The following is a 22,188-nucleotide window of genomic DNA, read 5'->3' on the forward strand; positions in this document are numbered from 1 at the left end:
ATTTATAGCCTGCTTCATTCAAAAGAAACAGGAGGGTGAATGGACAAAAGAATGTTAACAGAAGTATACGATGAGGTCTGTCCGGGAAAAGGCCAGCCATTGTTAATGTAATGAGAACAGTTTATGGGACATGGATGTAACCTGGCAGCCAAGAAGAGTGGACTGGAATGCGCATGTGTGAACAGTGATGACTTCACTGTACTAGTCAGTGGGGACAGTAGACACTGTTGAGTGAGCATGTGGATTGTGTGGTCATCATATTCAAAGTGACTGAGCAAGTAGAGCAACAAATTTGCATCAGATTTTGAGTTACACTTGAACATTCTTCTGCAAAACTATACAGATGCACCCTGGCTGGTATGGCTCAGTGGACTGAGTGAACCAAAGGGACACAAGTTTGATTCCTGGTTGGGGCACATGCCTGGCTTGTAGGGGGCACGTGAGAGGTAATCACACATTAATGTTTCTCTCCCTCTCTATCTCCCTTGCTTCCCCTCTCTGGAAGTAAATAAATAAAATCTTAAAAAAAATATTCAGGTGACTCAGAAGGCCACAGCTATGGGCAACTGGTGATTGGCAGCTTCATCACAACAACGCACCTGCTCACATATCACATCTTGTGCAGAGTTTTTTGGTGAAACATCAAATCACCCAGTTGTCTCAGCCACTCTACAGCCCAGAGTTTGACACCCTGTAACTTCTGGCCCTTCCCAAAATTAAAATCACCTTGGAAAAGGAAGCGATTTCAGACCATTGATGGGATTCAGGAAAATATGAATTCAGGGCAGCTGACAGCGACTGGGAAAACTGTGTGAGGTCCCAAGGTGCCTATTTGAAGGGGACTGAGGTATCACTGTCCAATGTACAATGTTTCTCATATCTTGTATCTTCTTCAATAAATATCTCTATTTTTCATATTACATGGCTGGATACCTTCTCAACAGACCTCCTATATTGGGATAAAAAAAATAAGTAGCAGGGGCCCTGGTTGGTGTGGCTCAGTGGATTGAGTGCCAGCCTGTGAACCAAAGGGTCATCAGTTCAATTCCCAGTTAGGACACATGCCTGGGTTGCAGGCCAGGTCCCCAGTAGGGGGCGCATGAAAGGCAACCACACAGTGATGTTTCCCTCCCTCTCTCCCTCTCTTTCTCTCTCTCTAAATGAATAGATAAAATATTTTTAAAAAATAAGTAGCAGGAGACATTGGGGCAAAAGGAGAGAAAGATTAAACAAAGTGGTGTCCAAAAACAACACCAAGAGCCCTCTCCAGGTAGCTCAGCTGGTGAGAGAGTCGCCCCAACACACCCAACACCGCGGGTTCAATCCCCAGTCAGGGCACCCACAAGAATCAACCAATGAATGCATAAACAAGTGGAACAACAAACTGATGTTTCTCTCTCTCTTGCTCTCTCTCTCCCTCTTTCTTCCTCTCTCTCTCTAAAACCAATCAATACAATTTCTTTAAAAAGCATACCAAAAACAGACCCGGGTGGGAACAATGGGCACACTCATGCACAACCATTCTACAGAGCATCTTGGCATCGCCCAGAAACCCAAGGGTGGGCACCCAAACAGCCCTGCAATTCCACTCCGCGGTGTGTGCCCTGACTCAGGAGCTCTGTCTTACACACCTGCATAGAGAAACAGGTAGAACAGTGTTCCCTGTGCACAACATCCTGGAGACAGCGGAAAAAAAAAAAAAAACGGGAACAGATGCTCACCAACAGGGGAAATACACAGCCACGATAGCCAGCTCTTCAATAGCATACATAACGCACCAGACATATTTTAAATGCCTTATGGCTATTAAACTATTTAATCTTCCCATCAGCTCTGTGAGGTAGGTGCTATCATTAGCCCTGTTTGGGAGATGAGGAAACTGAGGCAGAGAGAGGTTAAGTCATTTGCCCAGCATCACAGAACTAGTAGTAAGTGGCAGAGCTAGAGTTTGAACCCTAGCAGTCTTCACCCAGGGCCACGCTCTTAAATGCTACCTAGTTTTTTAATCTAGTCTTACAGTAGAATACTATACAGCAGTGAAAACGGATTGGCTAGAGCTACATGTATCAACACAGGTTCATTTCAAAGTAAAATTCTTGAGTAAAGAGAACAAATTACAGAGGGATACATATAGAATGAAACCATTTACATAATGTTTTGAAATATGCAAGAAAATACTGTGTGTCTGTTATAGATGCATACATTTGGAGAAAACTTACTGTTTTTTTTTTAAATGGGAAGTAGAAACACCAAGTCCAGGCAGCCATTTACCACGGCGGTGGGGGAGGGAGAATGGGTACACAGAGGACTTCATTAATATTAAATTTTGCCTCTGAAGCTGGGTGGTGAGCAGGTAGATGTTGATTATATACTGTCTATAATTCTTGTGAGCCTGAAGTAGTTCATAATAATCAAAGCCAGTGCCACCATAATCTCCTCTAACAGCACTGAACGTGACTGTAAATTTAACTGTGAGCTTCCTCACAGCCAAAGCTGAAAGGGAAATTAAGACACCAAATTTGCCTCACACATCTCTTCCATCTGGATGTTCATGTAGATCTTTGTAACATCCTTTCATAAACTGGTAAGTGCAAGCGTTTCCCTGAATTCTGTGAGCCACTCTAGCAAATTAACGGAACCCATACAGGAAGTCGCTGGAGCCTCTGATCTGTAGGCAGTCGGTCAGAGGTGCCAGTGATACCCTGGGCTTGCAACTGGCATCCAAAGCGTGTCTGTGTGTATCTGGAGGGAGGTCATCTAGTGGGGCTGAGCCCTTGACCTGCAGGATCTCTGGGTAGATGGTGCCAGAATTGAAGTCAATTATAGGACACCCAGTGGGTGCCACAGAGAACTGCTCGTTGTGGGGCAGAGAAGATCCCACCTACTTGGTGATTGAAAGGAAAGTGTTTTATGTGAGTTATGAAGGAGACTCGCAGGAAAGAAACACACGGGAGGGAGAACTGAATTTTTCCTACATTAAGAAGGCAGAAAACCGAGTGTTTCCATTGTAGCAATGCTGTAAAGGCAGAGGAACCGTGTGAGCATCTGGGGGCTGCCATGACCAATTGCCACAAACTGAGTGGCTTAGAACAACAGTGATTTGCTCTTTCACAGCGCCAGAGGCCAGAAGTCTGGAGTCCCCATGATCAGACTCCCTGCCGGGATCGCAGTGCGTGTGTTCAGGTCACCCTCATTTCCCTTCATAACACCGCACTCACACAACTGTTATTATACTATCGTTGTTCTCTTTCATCATGAGTAGCTGTTGTTAATCTCTTAATGTGCCTAAATCATGAGTTAAACTTTGCCAGAGGCCTGTATATGTAAGAAAACACACGGCATATATAGGGTCGAATGCTAACCGTGGTTTCAGGCATCCACCGGGGATCTTGGACCATGTCCCGGGGATAAGGAGGGACTGCTGTGGTCAGATGGCTACGGTGTCACCTCTGGCTTCACATGGCTGTCTTCTGTCACTGTGTGTGTCTGTTCCCAATCTCTTTCTTTTTTAAAAAAAAATATATTTTATTGATTATGCTACTACTGTTGTCCCATTTCCCCCCTTCATTCCCCTCCACCCTGCACACCCCCTCCCACCCATTCCCCCCCTTTAGTTCATATCCATGTGTCATAAGTTCTTTAGCTTCTACATTTCCTATACTATGCTTGCCCTCCCCCTATTTTCTACCTACCGTCTATGCTACTTAGTCTGTACCTTTTCCCCCTCTCTCCTCCTCCCACTCCCCTGTTGCTAACCCAGTGTGATCTCCAGTTCTGTGGTCCTGTTCCTGTTCTAGTTGTTTGCTTTTGTTTTAGGTGTGGTTGTTAATAGCTGTGAGTTTGCTGTCTTTTTACTCTTCATATTTTTTATCTTCATTTTCTTAGATAAGTCCCCTTAACATTTCATATAATAAGGGCTTGGTGATGATGAACTCCTTTAACTTGACCTTTGAGAAGCACTTTATCTGTTCTTCCATTCTAAATGAAAGCTTTGCTGGATAGAGCAATCTTGGATGTAGGTCCTTGCCTTTCATGACTTGGAATACTTCTTTTCATCCCCTTCTTGCCTTTAAGGTCTCTTTTGAGGAGTCAGCTAACAGTCTGATGGGAACTCCTTTGTAGGTGACTGTCCCCTTATCTCTTGCTACTTCTAGGATTCTCTCATTCATTTTAATCTTGATTAATATAATTATGATGTGCCTTGGTGTGTTCCTCCTTGGGTCCAACTTCTTTGGGACTCTCTGAGCTTCCTGGACTTCCTGGAAGTCTATTTCCTTCGCCAGATTGGGAAAGTTCTCCTTTACTATTTGTTCACATAAGTTCTCCACTTGTTGTTCTTCCTCTTCCCCTTTTGGTACCCCTATAATTTGAATGTTGGAATGTTTAAAGATGTCCTGGAGGTTCCCACCCCTCTCCTCATTTTTTTGAATTCTTGTTTCTTCATTCTTTTCTGTTTGGTTGTTTCTTTCTTCTTTCTGGTCCACTCCACTGATTTGAGTCCCAGTTTTCTGCCCATCACTATTGGTTCCCTGTGCATTTTGCTTCATTTCACTTAGCCTAGCCTTTATTTTTTCATCTGATTTGCAACTGAAGTCAACTAATGCTTTTAGCATCCTGATCACCAGTGCTCTGAACTGTGCATCTGATAGGTTGGCTATCTCTTGGTCACTTAGATATATTGGCTTCTGGGGCTTTGACCTGTTCTCCCATTTGAGTCTCTCTCTCTTTTTTTTTTTTGGTCTGGTCACGCCTGTTATGTATGAGGGGTGGATGGAGCCTTAGATGTTCACCAGGGCGGGGCAACCCAGTCACTAGATTGTGACTCTATATGCGGGGGCGGGGTCAGAGAGGGAATAGTGGCACTTGTTCCACTCTCAGATTTCAGTCCCCTCTGCTGCTTCCCACAAGCAAATTGGGCCCTTCTGGTGCTGGTTCCTGTGTGGGTGGGCTTGTGTACTCTCCAGGACCCCTTGGGTCTCTCCAACAAACTCTCCTGTGAGGCCGAGAGTCTCTCCTAGCACCTCACCCCCCACAAGTGTTTTCAATCGGTGCATTTAGGCTTTATTTCCCAGTGCTGGGGGCCCTGGATTTCGTGGTCTGTCTCGCTACCCATTTTTGTCTGGTTTATCTGCACACAAATATGTGACCACCTGCTCAGCCAGCCGCCTTGTGCACCTCACTAGGTCTGCTTATTGCCTCCCGGAACCTGGGGTCTGCCAGCTGCTGCTTGTGCACCCGGATCTGCCAGCCACCGCTTTTTCCTGCCACAACCCCTCTCCACCAGCTGCCAACTCTGCCCCTCTTATCCAGGTCTGGATGAATGGTTGTTGGACTTCCATACAGTTCAATTTTCTGTCAGTTCTGGTTGGGTTTTTTTGTTTCTAAATTTTTGTTGTTCTTAATTTTGGTTGTGCGAGGAGGTACAGTGTGTCTACCTATGCTTCCATCTTGGCCGGAAATCTCTCTCTCTTTCTAAGGCCTCCAGTCATTGAATTCTGGGCCCAGGCTAATCCAGTATGACCTCATTTTAACTTGATTATATCAGCAAAGACCCTGTTGCCTCGTAAGGTCACAGTCACAGGCACCAGCAATTAGAACTTCAGCACTGTCTTTTGAGGAGGACACAACTGAACCCAAAACAGAACCTTAGTGTGTATTACGTTGCAGAGGAACTAAAGCAGAAGGAAGGCAGAATCTATATTCACTAAATCCTCATCTACCAGAGCAGAAAGCCAGGAGACCAGGACTGCAGCTGGGAAACAAGTAGTGGTGACCTGTGTGCAGGTCACCACCAGAAGCATGAAAAACACAAACAGTGAACAGTGCTTGGCCCCAGGGACAGGCCTGTGGGAGGAGGAGGTGGAGAGCCTCGTTAGGGCACTCTGGGGAAATTGGATATGGGCTGGTTACTAGGTGATATTAAATAACCACAGTTAATTACCCCTTTGTTAGGCTAATGGTATCGTGTTGAAGAAAGGAAAGCAAGATGAAGCCTTGGGTGAGAAGTCACATCTGGATTTGCTTTGAAACCCTTCAGAAAAAAATATAGAGGAGTAAATATGGCAAAATCATAAGTGTGGTTAAATCTACATGATGGACATCTGGAGGAGCATTCTATTCTACTTTCAGGAGTGTTTCCACAATCAAAATTCAAAAAGCAAAAAGATTTTAAATAAGTATAAAATAAGTCTTGAAATGTGCATGCTCTCTACAGCTTTTCACTGTTCTTGAACCCACAGACTTAAAGAATAGGACTTCTGAGGAGTTCTAAGACAGAGGCTTCGCTTCCTCACACAACCAAAAGAAGGATAACAACCAATTTAAAAACAATAAACAACCAGCACTGCAAAAATAGCAAACTGCATGGAACTCTGACAACCAAGGAGTTAAAGAATCATTCATTCACTCAGACTGGTGTGCCAAGACAAAGAAATATGGCCCAAATGAAAGAACAGATCAAAACTCCAGAAAAAGAGCTAAGCAACAAGGAGCTAGACAACCTATCTGATGCAGAGTTCAAAACACTGGTAATCAGGATGCTCACAGAACTCACTGAGCTCAGTCACAAAAATGAAGGAAGAAATGAAGGCCATATATAGTGAAATAAAGGAAAATATACAGGGAACCAACAGTTAAGAGAAGGAAACCAAGACTCAAATCAACAATTGGGAACAAAAGGAAGAAATAAACATCCAACTGGAACAGAATGAAGAAACAAGAATTCAAAAAAAATGAAGAGAGGCTTAGGACTCTCTGGGACAACTTTAAGTGTGCCAACATCCAAATCATAGGGCTGCCAGAAGGAGAAGAGGAACTTATTTGAACAAATAATGAAGGAAAATTTCCCAATCTGGCAAAGGAAATAGACTTCCAGGAAGTCCAGGAAGCCCAGAGTATCCAAAAAAAAAAAAAAAAAAAATGGACCCAAAGAGGAACACATCAAGACATATCATAATTAAATTACCCAAGATTAAAGATAAGGAATCTTAAAAGCAACAAGAGGAAAAGAGACAGTCACCTACAAAGGAGTGCCCATAAGACTATCTGTTGATTTCTCAAAAGAAACCTTATTGGCAAAAAGGGGCTGGAAAGTATTTGAAGTCATGAAAGGCAAGGACCTACACTTCAAGATTACTCTATCTAGCCAAGCTATCATTTAGAATGGAAGGTCAGATAAAGTGCTTCTCAGATAAGATCAAATTCAAGGAGTTCATCATCACCAAGCCCTTATTATATGAAATGTCAAAGGGACTTATCTAAGAAATAGAAGATCAAAAACTATGAACAATAAAATGACAACAAGCTCTTACCTATCAACAACTGAACCTAAAAAACAAAAACTAAGCAAACAACTAGAGTAGGAACAGAATCACAGAAATGGAGATCACATAGAGAGGGTTATCAGTGTGGAGGAGGAGGGGGAGAATGGGCAGAGGAGGTACAGGGAATAAGTAGCATAATTGTTAGGCATAAAATAGATAGGGGTAGGTTAAGAATAGTATAGGAAATAGAGAAGCTAAAGAACTTATATGTACAATCCATGGACATGAACTAAGGGGGGTGGGGAATGACGGAGGGTTGGAGTAGGGGGGGGTAAAGGGGAGAAAAAAACTGGGGCAACTGTAATAGCATAATCAATAAAATACACTTTTTAAAAGAAGAATAGTGCTTCTGAGGTCTTGTAGTTTAACTATCTTATGTAACAAATGGCTAGAAAGGTCTAATGACATCCCCAGTCACAGCCAATCAGCAGATAAGCTGGGGCCAGCCAACATCTGCAGGAACCTCATCTAGTTCTCCATCTGCTGCCCATGCCAACGTCTGCCTCAGTTGGGGACTAAAAGAACTATTTTTAGCCTCACCTGAGGACATGTTTTTTCATTGCTTGTAAAGAGAGAGGAAGGGAGAGAGGATTTGGAGAGAAGGGAAGGAAGAAAGAGAGGGAAAGAAACATCATTGGTTGCCTTTCACACACACCTCTACCCTTGACCGAGACAGAGCCCGCAACCCAGGCATGTTGTCCTGACCGAGAACTGAACTGGTGACCTTTTGTTTGTGGGATGATACCCAACCAACGAAGCCACACTGGCCAGGGCCTAAAGGAGCTATTTTTAAATGTCAGTAAGCAATGGTGGTACACTCAGTTCTTTTTTCTTTAAATGCAGACATTCCCTATGGGTCATTGAGTTCTCATGTACAAAATATCTTGATTATACCCTGAAAGTTTCATTCTCTTCAACGTGAGCGTAAAGTACATCTGAGTCCTTTAGATCTTAAATTAACCACTTTGGGGCTTAGCAATGTATGTGCCAGCTGAGCAATAAGCATCTGTCATCTATGTTTCATTAATATTCATCATGAGTGGCCAACAGCTCAGGGGAACTAAATCCTGCAGATGAGATTTTCCCTAAATTTGAACTTCTTGACTTTACAGGTATTCATAGGGGTTCTTTTGGGAAGCCTGTTTAGGCACTTCGATCATCAAAGGGGAAGGAATACACAGTTGCAATCTTGAGAACGATCATCAGAAGGGAAGGAATACACAGTTGCAATCTTGAGAACACGCTGCGTTGCAGGTTAACTGGTTGCCCAGAAAGCCTGAGACACGGCTAGAACACTGCAGGACTGTGGAACATTCTGGGGCCCTTTACTGGCCTGTAGCTCAGGTTAACAGGCCACTCCCCCCATCTGGACTGTCTCCCCTCTCTTCTCTCACCTCCCAAAGTAGGAAGGTTAGGGTTTCAACAGGGCTGCCAAAGATAAGCTCTGCGTTAGGATTTAAATAGGAATTTCCTGGGACTACACCGGCTGCTCCCGGTTCTAACGAGAGGCAGGATATGAGGGCTGGGCAGGGAAACTGGGAGACAGGGCTCGGGCACACTCCTTGAGCTGAGCCAGACACTGGGCACCGAGCCCTCCCTTTCCCTGTTCTGAAAAGGGGAACCTACCAGTGCTGTAAGGACCCTGCAGCAGTGGTAACAATGCCATTATCCCTGGAATTATAGCCTTAGGGGACTAGAAGCCTTGAAGAACCACAGTGACTTCCACGCCAGGGCAGGGCAGGTGAAGAGCTCCAGAAGGGTGGGGAGGCCTTGAGCCCTGGCTGAGATGGAGCAGGGACATTTCACCTCACAGGGCAGGAGTGGGGTGGGGGGTGGGGAAGCTAGTGATCAAGTTCAGGATCATCCTCTCTCCGTGTTTAATATTCAAAAGATAATCCTGAGCACACTTAGGGTTTAAATTTAGCACCCCAGGAAGTGGTTTGAAGAACAAGCCAGCATTTCCCGCAGAATTCTGTAGCAGGCAGAGACCAGACCAGTCATCCTCGCGGGCCACTCTCCCGAAGCCCTAATTCCAGGCTCCGCTCTCCCTCCAGGGGAAGCTCGGCACCAGCAGCTCCGTGCATTTTCTTCACCGTTGCATCTTTATTTCGCGGAGCTGTAGAAGGGTCGATGGAGACCTCACAAAGTGTTTTTTTAAGTGTTTTCTTTCTGTTTTTAATTTATTGATTTATTTGAGAGAGAGGAGAGACAGACAGAAACATCAACTGATTTGTTGTTCCACTTATTTACGAATTCGTTGGTTGCTTCTTGCATCTACTCTGGCCGGAGTTGGAACTCACAACCTTAGCAGATCAGGACGACACTCTAACCAACTGAGCTACCCAACCAGGGCCTAAGGAGCTATTTAAACACTTCTTGTGACTTCAAAATGAGTTTTACAACTTTCCCCCCACGTTTTGCATATAAAAGTGCTGCTTTTTCTTGTGCTGTCACTGTGAGAGCTGTCCAAAATGTATTTATTTTTGTCATCGCAATAAGTGGGAGACTGCTTGGAGGGAGGGGTTGAGAGAAGTGGCTACACAAGGGACTGGTGAAAGGTACACAACGCCGTTTTTTTTTGTTTCTTCTTCATTATAATCTAATGCACTTTCGTCTCCACCCCTTGGGAATCAACAGTTTCTGAGCGTCTTCCAAGCACTGAGAGCAAAGACTGATTCCGTGCCAAGAATTTTTTTGTTCTTGTTCTCATTAAATCCATATAACAACTCGACGAGGGAAACGTTCGTGTTCCGGTTTTACAGATAAGGAAATTAAGGCTCAAGTTATTCACTAAGTCACCTAATGTCACAAGACAAAGCAATCGATGAGGGTTTCAAACCCAGGTCTGATTCTCCAGAGCCTGGGATTTTCCCACTCCTCGGCGCTGCGTCCCAGCCCCCCGCCTGCCCTCTCCCTCTGTCCAGCACAGCAAACTCACAGATGTGTCAGTGACTGGAGAAGGTAAGAAAACACAGCTCAGGGCAGAGCCTCCAGGGGCTCAGCACAGTTAGCTCCTTCCTCTCCCGTTCCTATTATGGTGCAAACGGCGCAGCTTCCTGCCCTCCTCCACCCCCAGGCCTTAGTCATTTGTCCTACAGCCGAACCTCTCCCATCTCTACCCTATCCCACACACTCCAGGACCTCAGCTTCCTAAATCTCAGCCAGAACGTTATTTTACAAGGACACTCACCAACCTTGAAAGGCAAGGTACCCTGAGGCAAAGAAATAAAATTAGCGTAGTTGAGCAGCATGAGAGTGTGGCGCCACCTAGTGGCGCTGGGGAGCAAAAGTCCAGGCCCTGACATTTTCGAACAATCAATAACTCATTATTAACCATAATCACAACCTGGTGTTTACTTTTGGAGAAATGTTCAGTAGCAAGGTATGCACACGGACTTTTCTGCATGTTTCAGACGCCTGCGATCCTAAATGCCACCGTGACTATTAAATAGTGTCCTGCCCACGAGCAAACAAACAGGAGGGAGCAGGGATTGACTGTGTATCTTTTTCATCGGAGCTGCTCACCAAAAAAACAAAGCACCCGTTGAAGCCCCTGACCTTTCACTAACAGCTGGAAGGAAAATGCTTGATAAATAATAAAGCGACCACTACTGGATGTTGCTTAGAACCGTCTTTTAATTAAAAGAACTGAGCCACTGGAAGGTCAGGTGACTGACATTTAAGTTCCAGTCCAGGAAATGCATCCATCGAGGGTAAAACCAGACCCAAAAGGTAATGTCAGCTGACACTGTCAGCTAGCAATCTGCAAAAATCCCCTCTCTGTAATCCACACAGACAGAGGGGCCAGTGGCAGCTACATTTTTGTAGGGGACACAATAACTTCCCGCCTCCTTTGCCTTCCCCTAGCAACCTCTTCATCTCCGAGCTGCAATAACCACTTGTCTGGCTCAGCATCGCCAGTGCTGGGCTCATCCAATCAGACACCCGCCTGCCACAGTGAGCGCTACCCTAGGAGTGACAGGCAAGCCATTTCCTGTCATTTCCACGGGAGAGCAGGCGCCCTCCCTCCACCAGCCAAGGTGACCTAGACCAAGTTGCTCACTGCACCTGCTCGAGTGTCCCCTTGCTGAGCACCCTTGAACTAGCCAGTCACTCCTCCACCTTTTGGCTGTTCGGAAATGGAGCTCAGGAGCCCAGGGACTAGGAACAACGTACAGTGGTAATAACCTCACCTCCCACCCCCACACACGATTCGCCTTTCCTTGTTCCTAGCTCTACAGCTAGCTCTACCTTAACTATCAGAGCCATGATATGCCGCATACCCCTAACTCCTCTTAGTGGGAAAACTACCGGCCCAATTCTGAGTCAGGCTTGGCCAGAGCTGCCAGCCGAGAAGGGGAGACGAGGCCCCACACTCTCAGGAGCCTCAGCCGGATGCCCAGGAGCAGAGGAAGGCACCAGTGCTAGCTAGCCTCAGAGAAAATCTTATCATCACACTGGAATGGCTTCCTATTAAAAAAAAAAAAAAATCCACCGAACGTTTTTAAGTGGCGAGTCATTATTTATTTAGAGAAAGGTATCATTTTAACAAAATTAGGAAGCCCCTGGCAGCACAGACTTTTCTGTAATAACATTTTCATTATCTGAGAACATGACACTAAGTCTTATACAAAATTACAAAAAGAACTGGGCTTGCCTTTTTAAGGGCACACAAATCAAGGATCAGCAAAAGAAAGAAAGGACTCTATAAAACCTGGTGAATCCGGGACCACTTCAACAGGCTTTGCTATTTAGGTGATGGAAGATGTGGAACCCAATTTTTAAAAATATTTTATTTATTTTTAGAGAGAGGGGAAGGAAGAGAGGGAAACATCCATGTGAGAGACATCAATCAGCTGCCTCTAGTATGTGTCCCAACGGGGGGGACCGACCTGCGACCTAGGCACGTGCCCTGACCAGGAATCCAACCCAGCCACACTGGTGGTGAGGGGTGAGGGGCGGGGGAGGCAGGCACTGGTTTCTTCGCTGGCTTTCTCCTTCCTCCTCCAGTCCTTCAACTGAGAGCATTCACCTGGCTTGGCCCCCAACATCCGCCCCTCCCCACTCCCCTTGGACAGCTCATTTTTTCCCCCTGGCTCCAGTGCTTCCTTCCCTTCTCCGACACCAGACTGGCACCTGTCTGCCACTTGAGCATGGCACCATCGCCTCTTCCCACCTGTTTGTCAGTGATGCTATTGCTCTAGTCACTCAGGCTTGTAACCTTAGACGTGGTCTCCATTTGGAACGGCTACTCTGAGAACGAAGTCTCTCTGTCACGTCTCCCACTCCCGCCCTCACTGCCCACTCCCCCAACCACATCCTTTATTTCACACCTGGGCAAATCTTCCTGTGACCTGACACTGCTTTTCACAACATCCCTGATACCCAGCCGAGCTCTTCTGTGTGGTTATGGAGGCACCGTGAGCAAGCCCCGCCTCACCTGTTCAAATCTGCAGCTCTCCCGCAAGGCTGTGTTCAATGCTTCAGTGGGTACCAACAAGAATTCCCACCCTTGTTCACACTGGGAAGTGATGGAGAACAGTCGCCTCTCTGGAACAGGAGACCAGGGAAGGGCAGGCAGGAGCACAAACAGTGGGCCTGTGCGCCCAGTGCAGCGAAGGGCGGGCAGCCCGGAAGGAGCTCGATTAAGGTTTCTGAAGACAGTGGTGGGAGGGGCCGGGGGTTCTCCTGGCAGAAGCAGCAGCATGCACTTCGGACCAAGTGCCACCCCCCCTTTGAGATTCCCCACGGGGCGTTTCCGCACCAGTCCGCAGCCGATCTTGCTCCCTGACTCTGCTCATCTTTTTTTTTCTTTTGATATCTACTTACTTTTAGAGAGAGGGGAAGGGAGGGAGAGGGAGAGAAACATCAGTGTGTGGTTGCCTCTTGCGCACCCCCTACTGGTGACCTGGCCCACAACCCAGGCATGTGTTCTGACTGGGGATCAAACCGGCGACCCTCTGGTTCGTGGGCCAGCGCGCAATCCACTGAGCTACACCAGCCAGGGCTCATCTCATTACTCTGAAAGTCGCTCTGGTCTTCCCCATTAGATTTTAAGCTCCCCTGGCAAGGATGAGGTTCCACCTCCATTCTCTCCAAACAGGGTCCAAGACCTGGTGGCTTCTGCCCACCCCACCGGTGGGAAGAGTTTCAAACCTTTCACTAGGCTCCGATCACTGACATTCGACCCATGAGTTTGCTATATATACTGGAGTCTCCCTGCTTCTACCAGGCTTGGGCCTTCCTCATGAGAGCCCCAGTCTGGTTCCACAAGGCGGGGATGTACTGGGGAGGGTGTGGGCACTCTCACACACTGCTGGTGGGCAGGTAAGTGAGCAGTTTCCACGGAGGACAGTAACTGGCGACGAGCTGGTCCTCGACCCAGCACCACCACTGCTGAGAACGCGCCCCACGGCTATGCTGGCCTCCGTGCCACACAAGACACAGAAACGACGCTTTCGTCAACGGGGCACTGATTAAGTCCCTACACACCCCCACTAAGGATCTGTGAGACGCAGCAGGCGGAGAAACAAGGTACAGAACAGTATGCAGTGTCCCCGTGGGCAGGCCCAAAATAGTTCTGGAAGGAAATGGTGATGGCAATGGCCTTAGGGGAAGAAACATGGGGGATGGGGTGGAAGGGAGGCTTCTCATTTTTAAATTCTGAACCATGTGCGCGTATAATTTTCTTAATAATTATGCAACAAATAGCTTTTTAAAAAAATCTCTTCATCACTATGGGAAAGAAACTGCCCTTTAAACCCCAGAAATACAAAGTTTAGAGAAGTCATGAGGGACCGCAACTGTCCTTCTGAGGACAGAACTGTCCCTCCACTTGGCCTCCTCCAAGGCCTGGCCTGCACTCGGAATCCAGTGGTTGCCGGATGCTGCTGAATGGGTGAAATGTACTCCCCCTGAAAGTACAGCACCCCCAAACAAGAGGAAATGCAAAGAGCAATAAAGGTGTGTGCGGGAGGGGGGCGTGGAGCAGCACCACAGCTGAGAACTGCTTTTGCCTCACGTGCTCCTTCGCCTTCATCACCTGGGGACCCACGCGCAAGGACGCACACTGGCTGTGAGGTGGGCGCCCCACCCAGTCCACCAGAGACTGAAACTGTGGGCGAAGAACACAGGGTAGAAACGCTCTGCGGGTGTTAAGCTAAGGAATTTCTGAAGCAGCTGAAAACCACCGGCTTGATCACAAACACAAAGGTGACGATCTCAGAGGGGTATTTCATTTATTTAATAAAAGCAAGACAGTTGGTGAGGACTTGTGAGCACATCTCGCACCAGCGGGGCAGGTGGGTGCTGATGGAGAACATCCTCTAAACTGGCTGCCCCTACTGGCAACCTGAGAGCTGTCTTCCGGATTCAGTGTTCAGCTGGATGCAACCATTCATTCGCTCAGCAAAGCCGGGGCTCGCAGGCCCACGCAAACTGTCTCCAGCACGGCCAATGCATGAATGAGGTTAAAGGGATAATTCTGGCCTCTGGCTGTGTTCAATGACAGGTCCTCACTCTTACCGCCAAGCACAATGCAGCCGGGCCTCTAAAGTCGGAGGTCAGTATTTCCATAGCAAAAAGGATGTAGATTATCTGCACGTATCAGATCATCCGATGTGTGTAAGTGAAAGTCTCATGGGCCAGCCCACACTCGCACACCAAAATCCAAGCACACCTACTCAAGATGAGTCCCAGTCAATCGATACTTATAAAGGTTTCCTTGTGCTATTTACAATGTAAAAGAGAATTTACTTTACAAGCACTAGGGAATTCTTTATTTAACACTGCTCTAACGTGAAAGTTCACATAACTGCTTCCTTCAAACCGTGACACCGAGCCGTGCAACAACCTGGAAACCAGAATTAGAAGATGAGGAACACAATGCCTGCGAGATCCGGAAATGTTCATGGAGCCCAACTGTTACACATTGTTTAACATGCATCCAGTGAGCACCGTCTGGATGTCACACACACACACGGCACGTGTATTCTTCAGGGAGGTGAGGGACCTTTCGATGGCTCTTCAGGTGCCTCCGAATGCTGGTCCCGTCGAACTTCTTCCAGGAGCTGTTTTTTTTCCAACTCAGTTTGGGGTTTGACACCCATGGGTTCAGATTTCCAGGAGCTGTGGCTCCCGTCCTGTTGCTTAGGAGACCAGACATAACTGCGTCACACAGATGTTGTCACTTGCACTCGAGTAGCCGGCTGAAGCTATACGACTTAGGCACCTTCTATCACTGAGTCAAAAATGTAATGTTAATATTTTCTATCAAATTCCATTGTTAACAACCCACGTGATAAAAATCTCTATAGAGGCACAATTTCAAAAACCCCAGTAACAGCTCACTCATTCCAAGCCTCGGTCACAAGCACAAAAGCCCAGCATGTCCCATCTAAAAGTACTTGACTTGGGGTTCTCCTAAGGAACATGAGCCAAGGCCGGGGAAAGAAAACCAAGTCTTCTCACAAGTACCACTTCCCAGCCTCTGAAAAACATCACGCAAAACCTCCGACAAATAGACGACTAATCCCAACAATAATTTTGCGAATAAAAATACTCACGGCCCTTGCTCCTCCTACTCGTCTTAAAATGACTCCTTCTGCCAATAAAGCCTTCCCTGTTTCCACAAATAATTTCTCTTCGTCTGCCTCTCCAAGTCTCTGCAGCTCAATGTACTTCTCCACGAACCTGGAATTCCAACCAGCAGTCACGCCTTAGGTTGGTGCATTGAGTTATCAAGACCCGCAGTTACTCGGCATGACGCACCCCCCGAGGACCTTCCCACCGCAACACGGTTTCCTCTAGCGCAACGCAACATGGCTCCTGGAACTGATAGCTAAATTCTTCAAAATAAAAATAGAAAGTCACCCCGAGTTTACAAAATAACTTACTGTTGACAGGTGGACTTGAAGTTTGGATTGAACAGATCAAAGGCTTTTTGACCAGATCCGTAGGCTGAATAAAATTTCCTGGGGAATACAAACAACATGAAATAAATCTCCAGTTATAGATCACGGCCAAGAATAGACCGAGAGGTAACTGCTAGGCCCTGAGGAGTTAGGTGTCACATGAGCTACACAGCCTGAGCTTGGCAGTTTTAGGGGGTTTTGTCTTTAAACGAGTGATGCATGCTCATGGCAGATCCGCCAAATGTTACCCAAAGGTATCCAGTGAAAAGTAACACTCCTCCTCACCTGTACACCCCAATTCCCCAGCTGCCTTCCCAGAAGGCACACTAACCAGTTTCTTGTACATCCACCCAGGACTGGCCTCCTCACATGCAAGCACATAGGCATCTACACCTCAAGGACAGTAAGCACGATTCTACATCTTGCCTTTTTGTACCTGGTTATTTCTTAGAAATCATTTCCAATCAGCGCCTGCAGACTGTTTGCAGTCCTTTGCTACTCTAAGCAGTACTGCAGTGATTACCTTTATCTCTATTTCTTAGGGCACTGTGCACATAAGTCTGTGGAATAAATTCATAAAAATGGTATTACTGGGTCAAGGAATGTGAACTTGTAACTTGGCCTGCCCAGTCGCCAAAATGCTTTCCAAACAGTTGTGCCAATTTACACTCACGAGCAACACATGACAGTGCCTATCTCCCCATATCCTGACCAAATTACATCTTCTAAACTTCATGGTCTTTGTCAATTTGGCAGGTGAAAAATGGTAACTCATGGTAGTCTTGGCTTTTCTCACAAGGCAAACTGAGCATCTTGTCATGTTTAAAAGCAAACTGAATTTCCTTTTCTGTGACCTGTCCATCTGATTTTTCCATTTGGTGGTCTTCTTACTGACTTATGAGCAAACTTGATAGCAGTGAAAAAAGGAAATTGGCCCTTTGTCATGCATGCTGCAAATTTTTTTCCCAGCATGTTGGCTGAGTTTTGATTTTGCTTATGGTACTTTTTTGTGCAGAATATTTTTCCTTTCTAGTTCTGGGTTTTATGTCACTCTTAAAAAGGCCTCTATCACTCAGGCTATACTTAAAGCTCTCCCATGTTATTTCCTAGTACTTTTGTGATTTCACTTTTTTACACTTAGTTTTGATACACCTAAAATGTATTTTGTTATAAGGTCTTAAAAATATAAAACACAACCCCCCAAAAGAAACCACAAAGATAAATGTTCAAAAAACTACTTAGTAAAAGGTGTTATTATTTTGGTATTGCCAGCAATAAAAGAGAGAGCTATAAAATATTCCACACTGTCCAATGCACTGTAACCCAGTTCCAACAGCCATCCACAGCAGAAGTACAAATGATTTTAATGTATAAATGAACCTGGAAAGCATGCTGACTACGTGCATCCAATGGACCTGAGCAATAAAGTCTTAAAAAGGCACTTAATGCCCCAAAGAACCTGTGTCCTACCTGAAAATGTCCAAGTAGAGCAGAAATCTATGTTTTCCTACCTCAAAGGAGTGTTAAGGGGTGGGTGGTATTCTCGAGTGAAAGGTGCCTGGACCTCAACAGAAAATAAACTAACTTTATAGATTCTGTTTTCTTACACCCAGGAATGGGGTAAGGATAATGGATATGTGTTAACTTCAATGAGGCACAGTCTCTGATCTTAACATTAAAGAGAAAAGAAACCATACAAATTCCAAATACTAAAACTAACTGACAAGTATTTGGGGAAAAGGGCTCTGCCAGTGAACTTTCAGTCTGCTGACCTCCTTCAGCCTTAGAGGCCACATGGCTAACATGGAGAGAAGGATAGTTAAATGAGATAATGTTGCTTAAGTGCTTAGCATCGTGCCTGCTGCAAAACACATGTGCAGAAACACGTAGCTGTAATTGCTGGGCTCCATGTTCTACTTCTCAGAACTTCTCTTTCTCTCACATGGGGGTGGGCACTGATTCCCTAATTCTGCTCAATTTACATACCTTTCTCCATCGGGCTAGCCCTGACTGGATTCCTATTCAAGTATCAGACTGCTAGCTAAACCCTCCCTTCTGCGTCCCATCGCACTCACGCCCGAATCAGATCCTCGTGGTAGAAGATGTCCTGGATGGGAGCTTTGGCTTTGCCATATCGCAAGCGGGGCCTTCGGAAGACCGGCTCCCTCAGCGGCGGAAAGGCCTTATATATGTCGAACCAGAGGGGCTTCTCCTTCAATACCCCAGCCCGCATGAGGTCCCGAGTCCTTAAGGAAGGAAAAGAACGAAGGTCAGTAGGTCACAACTGCCTGTCTAAACCCTGAGTCGGTCTAACCACAGTCAGAGACATCAGCGGGATCACCGAGGCCGCAGCACAGAACCGGAAGGAGGGGTGCTCCCCGCCTACAGGTGAGAGATTTCCATATTCCAAACCAAGCTAGCCAAGCTCGGGGAGTGAGGTCCTTCTATCTCCGTGCCTGCGTCCCACCCCCTCGCCCCATTCCCTTCACGTCAAATGCAAAGGCCCAGCCAGGCCCATCAGCCTCCTCCTCCCTTCCTCTCTCTAGACCTTCAAGCGGGGCAGGAAGAGGTGCAATCTTGAGCGTGAAAGACAAGAAATTCCAGGAGCGACGTCGTCCAGCACAACTCGGGAGCAGGAGAGAGATCAGATGAGCCTCCCCGCGCTCAGACACCGCACCCCGGAAAAGGCCTCGCGCTGCTCGCACCCGCCCACCCAAGCTGAGAGCCCCCGCCCGGGGGAGGCACCCGCGGCCCGCCACAGTTCGGAGCACGCACCGCGAGAAAATGCTGCCCACGGTTTCCAGCCGGCTCCCCGCCATGGCCGGGCCTCTCACAGTGTGGATAGTGGCTACCGGAAGCGGAAGTGCCAGCGGCAGGCGAAGGAGGCGGAAGCGGCAAGCCGAGCGGAGGATCTTCGGGTTTGCACCACGGCTCCGGAGGGAGACCGGAGCCAGGCAGAAGCAAAGGATGTGCCGAACTAGCGCGCTTCTCGGCTACTGGCCAGCTTCAGACGGGAGCACTCGATGGCCGAGCCGAAAGGGAAGGAGCGAACCAGCCAAAGCTGGGCAGATGCAAGAAACGACCGATCGCGGGGAGGGGTTAATTCTGGTGGTTGCTTTACCCTTTCTGGCCTCACTGAGCTAACTCGCAGGTGAAGCCGCGCGGTAGGAAGATGGCGAGGAGGCAGGTGAAGGTGCAGCCCATGTCATAGGAGAGCCAACTAGAATGTCACCGGCACTAGGCCCCAACTGCGCTTTACCTTGGTTGGAGTCACGGAAAACGCAGACGGAAGCCGAGGTCCGGGCAGGGGCAGTCACCTGCCCGCGGTAACACTGGAGCCCTAGCTGCGGTCCTCCGTCTCCTGACCTGCTCTTTAGCCTCTCCCACCTCCCACTAAACCCTCTGGCCTTGGAGCGCCACCTGCATCGTTCTAATGGGGATGTCTCGGCCAACTCGTGTTTTTTCTCCCCGTGATGCGTCGCTGCCTAACTCCTTCTTGGAGCTTGGAAAGTTAAGAGTATCTGGAACAAACAAATTCCGAGGGGGGAAAAAAAACTAAAAAATCTGGGGGAAGTAACCTCTCAGGGTTACCTTTTGGCCTAATAATTATACTTCGGGCAAAGTACCTCCACAGCAATTACAGCACAATTTCAAGGGAATATTTGTGCGGGGGTCATCATTGCAGCATTGTTTGTGGTGGCAAAACAATAATATGGCTAATGGGAAATGGCTGGGAAATTACGGTACATATATTCTATGGAATCCTGCGCAGCTATTTAAGTAAACGAGCTAGCTCCCTGTGTATTTACCTAGATGAATACCCATGACATAGTTAAATGAAAAAGGGAGTTTCGGAGAAACGCCTTTAGCGGGACCCTAACATGTTAAAGGAAAAAAGGGGACACTTTAGAGTGTGTGTGTTTGTGTGAGGATGAAAACTCGTGGAAGGATACAGGCTGTGAACATTCTGTCCAGTAAAACTGCTGAAGGGGAAGGGGGAATTTTTTTTTCTTTATCCCTCAGAGTTTGACTTATAAAGAGTTTGTATATATATTTGAACTTTTAATCCAGTGAAACCTTTGGAATCATGTACACACACAACGTCTCCCAGAAGCCCATTCATTATCTTTGTCAGCAAGAAAGAGCCTCTAGTCACCCCAGACCCCTCCTGCTCCGGGGGATGCTGGAGAGGAGGAGGAAAGGAATGTGTGATGAGCAATTACCGCGTGCTTGTGTTATCTCACTAGCCACACACCTACGCACAGGTGGCTATTATTATCTTCTTTATAGATTAGAAAGTGAGGCCTCAGGGAGTTAAGTAACTTGTCTGTTGGGTAACTGACACAGCCAGGCTTCCCGCCCAGCCTGGACCCTTTCCAGATCTCCACAGTGACTCCTTAGCTATGCTTCAAGGTGGAGACTGGGTAACGGAGGAGGTCAGACGACACTGGCCCTGGGAGCAGAGGACAGGGTGATTTGAGGCCAGGGCTAAGCTTGGAGGTGGGTGTCACTGCTGCCTCAGCGCCCTTTGGAGCAGAAAAGAAAGAACAGAGCTCTGGCTGCGGGGCTAACCTAAGTGTGGAGGCTCTCCCAGCCCTAGGAAGGTCGGGAAGACTTTGCTGGAGGGAGAACAATCACACTCCCAGCTAAATATAGTCTCCCCAGGCCTCATAACAAGTTTCTAATTCTGTCCAAGTCAGAGCTAGTTGTCAGCCCAGACCACAAACACACTTCCTTTCTCCCACTCAGGCCTGCCCCCATAGGCCACTGCAGTTACCACTGCTGAGGACTTAGAAGGGTTTATTCCAAGTTCAGGGAGGGAACACAAAGACCCAACCCCTTAACAGGGGAGGAATGGCAAGGCAAGAATTTTCTCCAGATCTTCTTGGAGAAGTCCCTTCCTCTTCTGAGCCTTTCGATTTTCCCCTCCAGCATCATATCTAATCTTTTGGTGACCAAGGAGCAGAATGTTGGCAGGTAGAGTAAGGGGGCCGTGGAGATACGGTGGCAGGCTAGATTGGGAACCCTCTGAATGTACAACAGGAAGTGTGCACCCCAGGGTGCATTCATTCATAATATAGGAGGAAGCTGTCAGGCTTGCTTTCTTCTCACCACAGCCTCTCAAGGCTTCCAGGGGCTGATGTGCTCCTGCCATGCACCACACCAGGAATCAGGAGTATCACATTCCGTCGTTCAACCACCCATTGCCATAGGCAATGTTCTGGCAATCTTACGGATGAGGAAAGAGAGCCAATGAACTCTCCAAAAGGTCCTATTCCTTTCCCTATTCGCTCAGCCCCAATTTAGTCCCACCAAATCACACTGTGGATGTGCCCACTAGTGGGGTCACTGTGGGTAACTTCCATGACTTTTCAAGCCTGTTTCCCAATATGTTAAAATGTGGATGGTGGCATCAACTATCTTACCTGCATGGCTTGTGCAAGAGTAAAAGCGGTCATTCTCACAAAACGCTCATCACAGCCACACGTGGCGAGTGATCATGATTAACAAGTCCGATTGCTGTCAGCATCGCCACGGCTGTGGTGTCCTGTGAACCACGGACTGCCACCTGGGGCTGCATCACTATGATGATATGTTATAGGTTGCCTTATTGTTTTATTTTCTTGTCAAGTGTCCCACTCTTCCCGAAAACATTTAAGCATCTCCCTGACCTTGTGCTGAGTCCTAGAGACACTGACTCCAGTGGGTGAAATAGAGGCAAATTCACAACTGATAACTCGCGCGCTGCGGAGCTCGTTGGTTGTAAAAGCTTGCTAGGACTGCCATAACAAAACACTACAGGCTGGGTGGCTTACACAAGAGAAGTTTATTTTCTCACAATGCTGGAGGCTGGAAGCCTCTAGATCAAGGCTTTGGCAGGTCGGTTTTTTTCTGTGGCCTCTCTCTAAAGACTGTCCCCAAATACATTCACATCCTGAGGTACTAGGGGCTGG

At 47.2% G+C, this 22,188-nt stretch overlaps 1 protein-coding gene across 2 annotated transcripts; it reads right to left on the reverse strand.

Moving 5' to 3' along the window:
* Positions 1-14,543: 14,543 nt before the first annotated feature.
* On the reverse strand, positions 14,544-19,153 carry MRPS23 (mitochondrial ribosomal protein S23). Of its 2 annotated transcripts, none has more exons than XM_053657481.1 (5): positions 19,010-19,153; positions 18,310-18,480; positions 16,217-16,294; positions 15,887-16,013; positions 14,544-15,463 (listed from the first exon to the last, which is right to left on the reverse strand). In XM_053657481.1, exons 1-5 carry the CDS (start codon positions 19,051-19,053, stop codon positions 15,317-15,319), a joined length of 567 nt encoding a protein of 188 aa, XP_053513456.1. In that variant the 5' UTR covers positions 19,054-19,153; the 3' UTR covers positions 14,544-15,316. The 2 variants fall into 2 exon arrangements, with proteins under 2 accessions (XP_053513456.1, XP_037019639.2); XM_037163744.2 differs by having other exon boundaries at positions 14,544-15,469; positions 19,010-19,119.
* Positions 19,154-22,188: the final 3,035 nt, after the last annotated feature.

The sequence above is a fragment of the Artibeus jamaicensis genome, unplaced genomic scaffold, assembly GCF_021234435.1.
Source record: "Artibeus jamaicensis isolate MK-2021 breed Jamaican fruit bat unplaced genomic scaffold, CSHL_Jam_final contig_1998, whole genome shotgun sequence".
NCBI classification, from domain to species: Eukaryota; Metazoa; Chordata; class Mammalia; order Chiroptera; family Phyllostomidae; genus Artibeus; species Artibeus jamaicensis.

What these genes read in the sequence shown, in the direction of transcription:
- MRPS23 (XM_037163744.2), bottom strand. Translation starts at nt 19,053, where the DNA reads ATGGCGGGGAGCCGGCTGGAAACCGTGGGCAGCATTTTCTCGCG. An exon ending in CACGAGGATCTGATTCGGGC is followed by an intron (nt 16,295 to 18,309) that starts GTGAGTGCGATG and finishes TGTATTCCCCAG; the next exon opens with GAAATTTTATTCAGCCTACG. An exon ending in TTCAAGTCCACCTGTCAACA is followed by an intron (nt 16,014 to 16,216) that starts GTAAGTTATTTT and finishes TTGGAATTCCAG; the next exon opens with GTTCGTGGAGAAGTACATTG.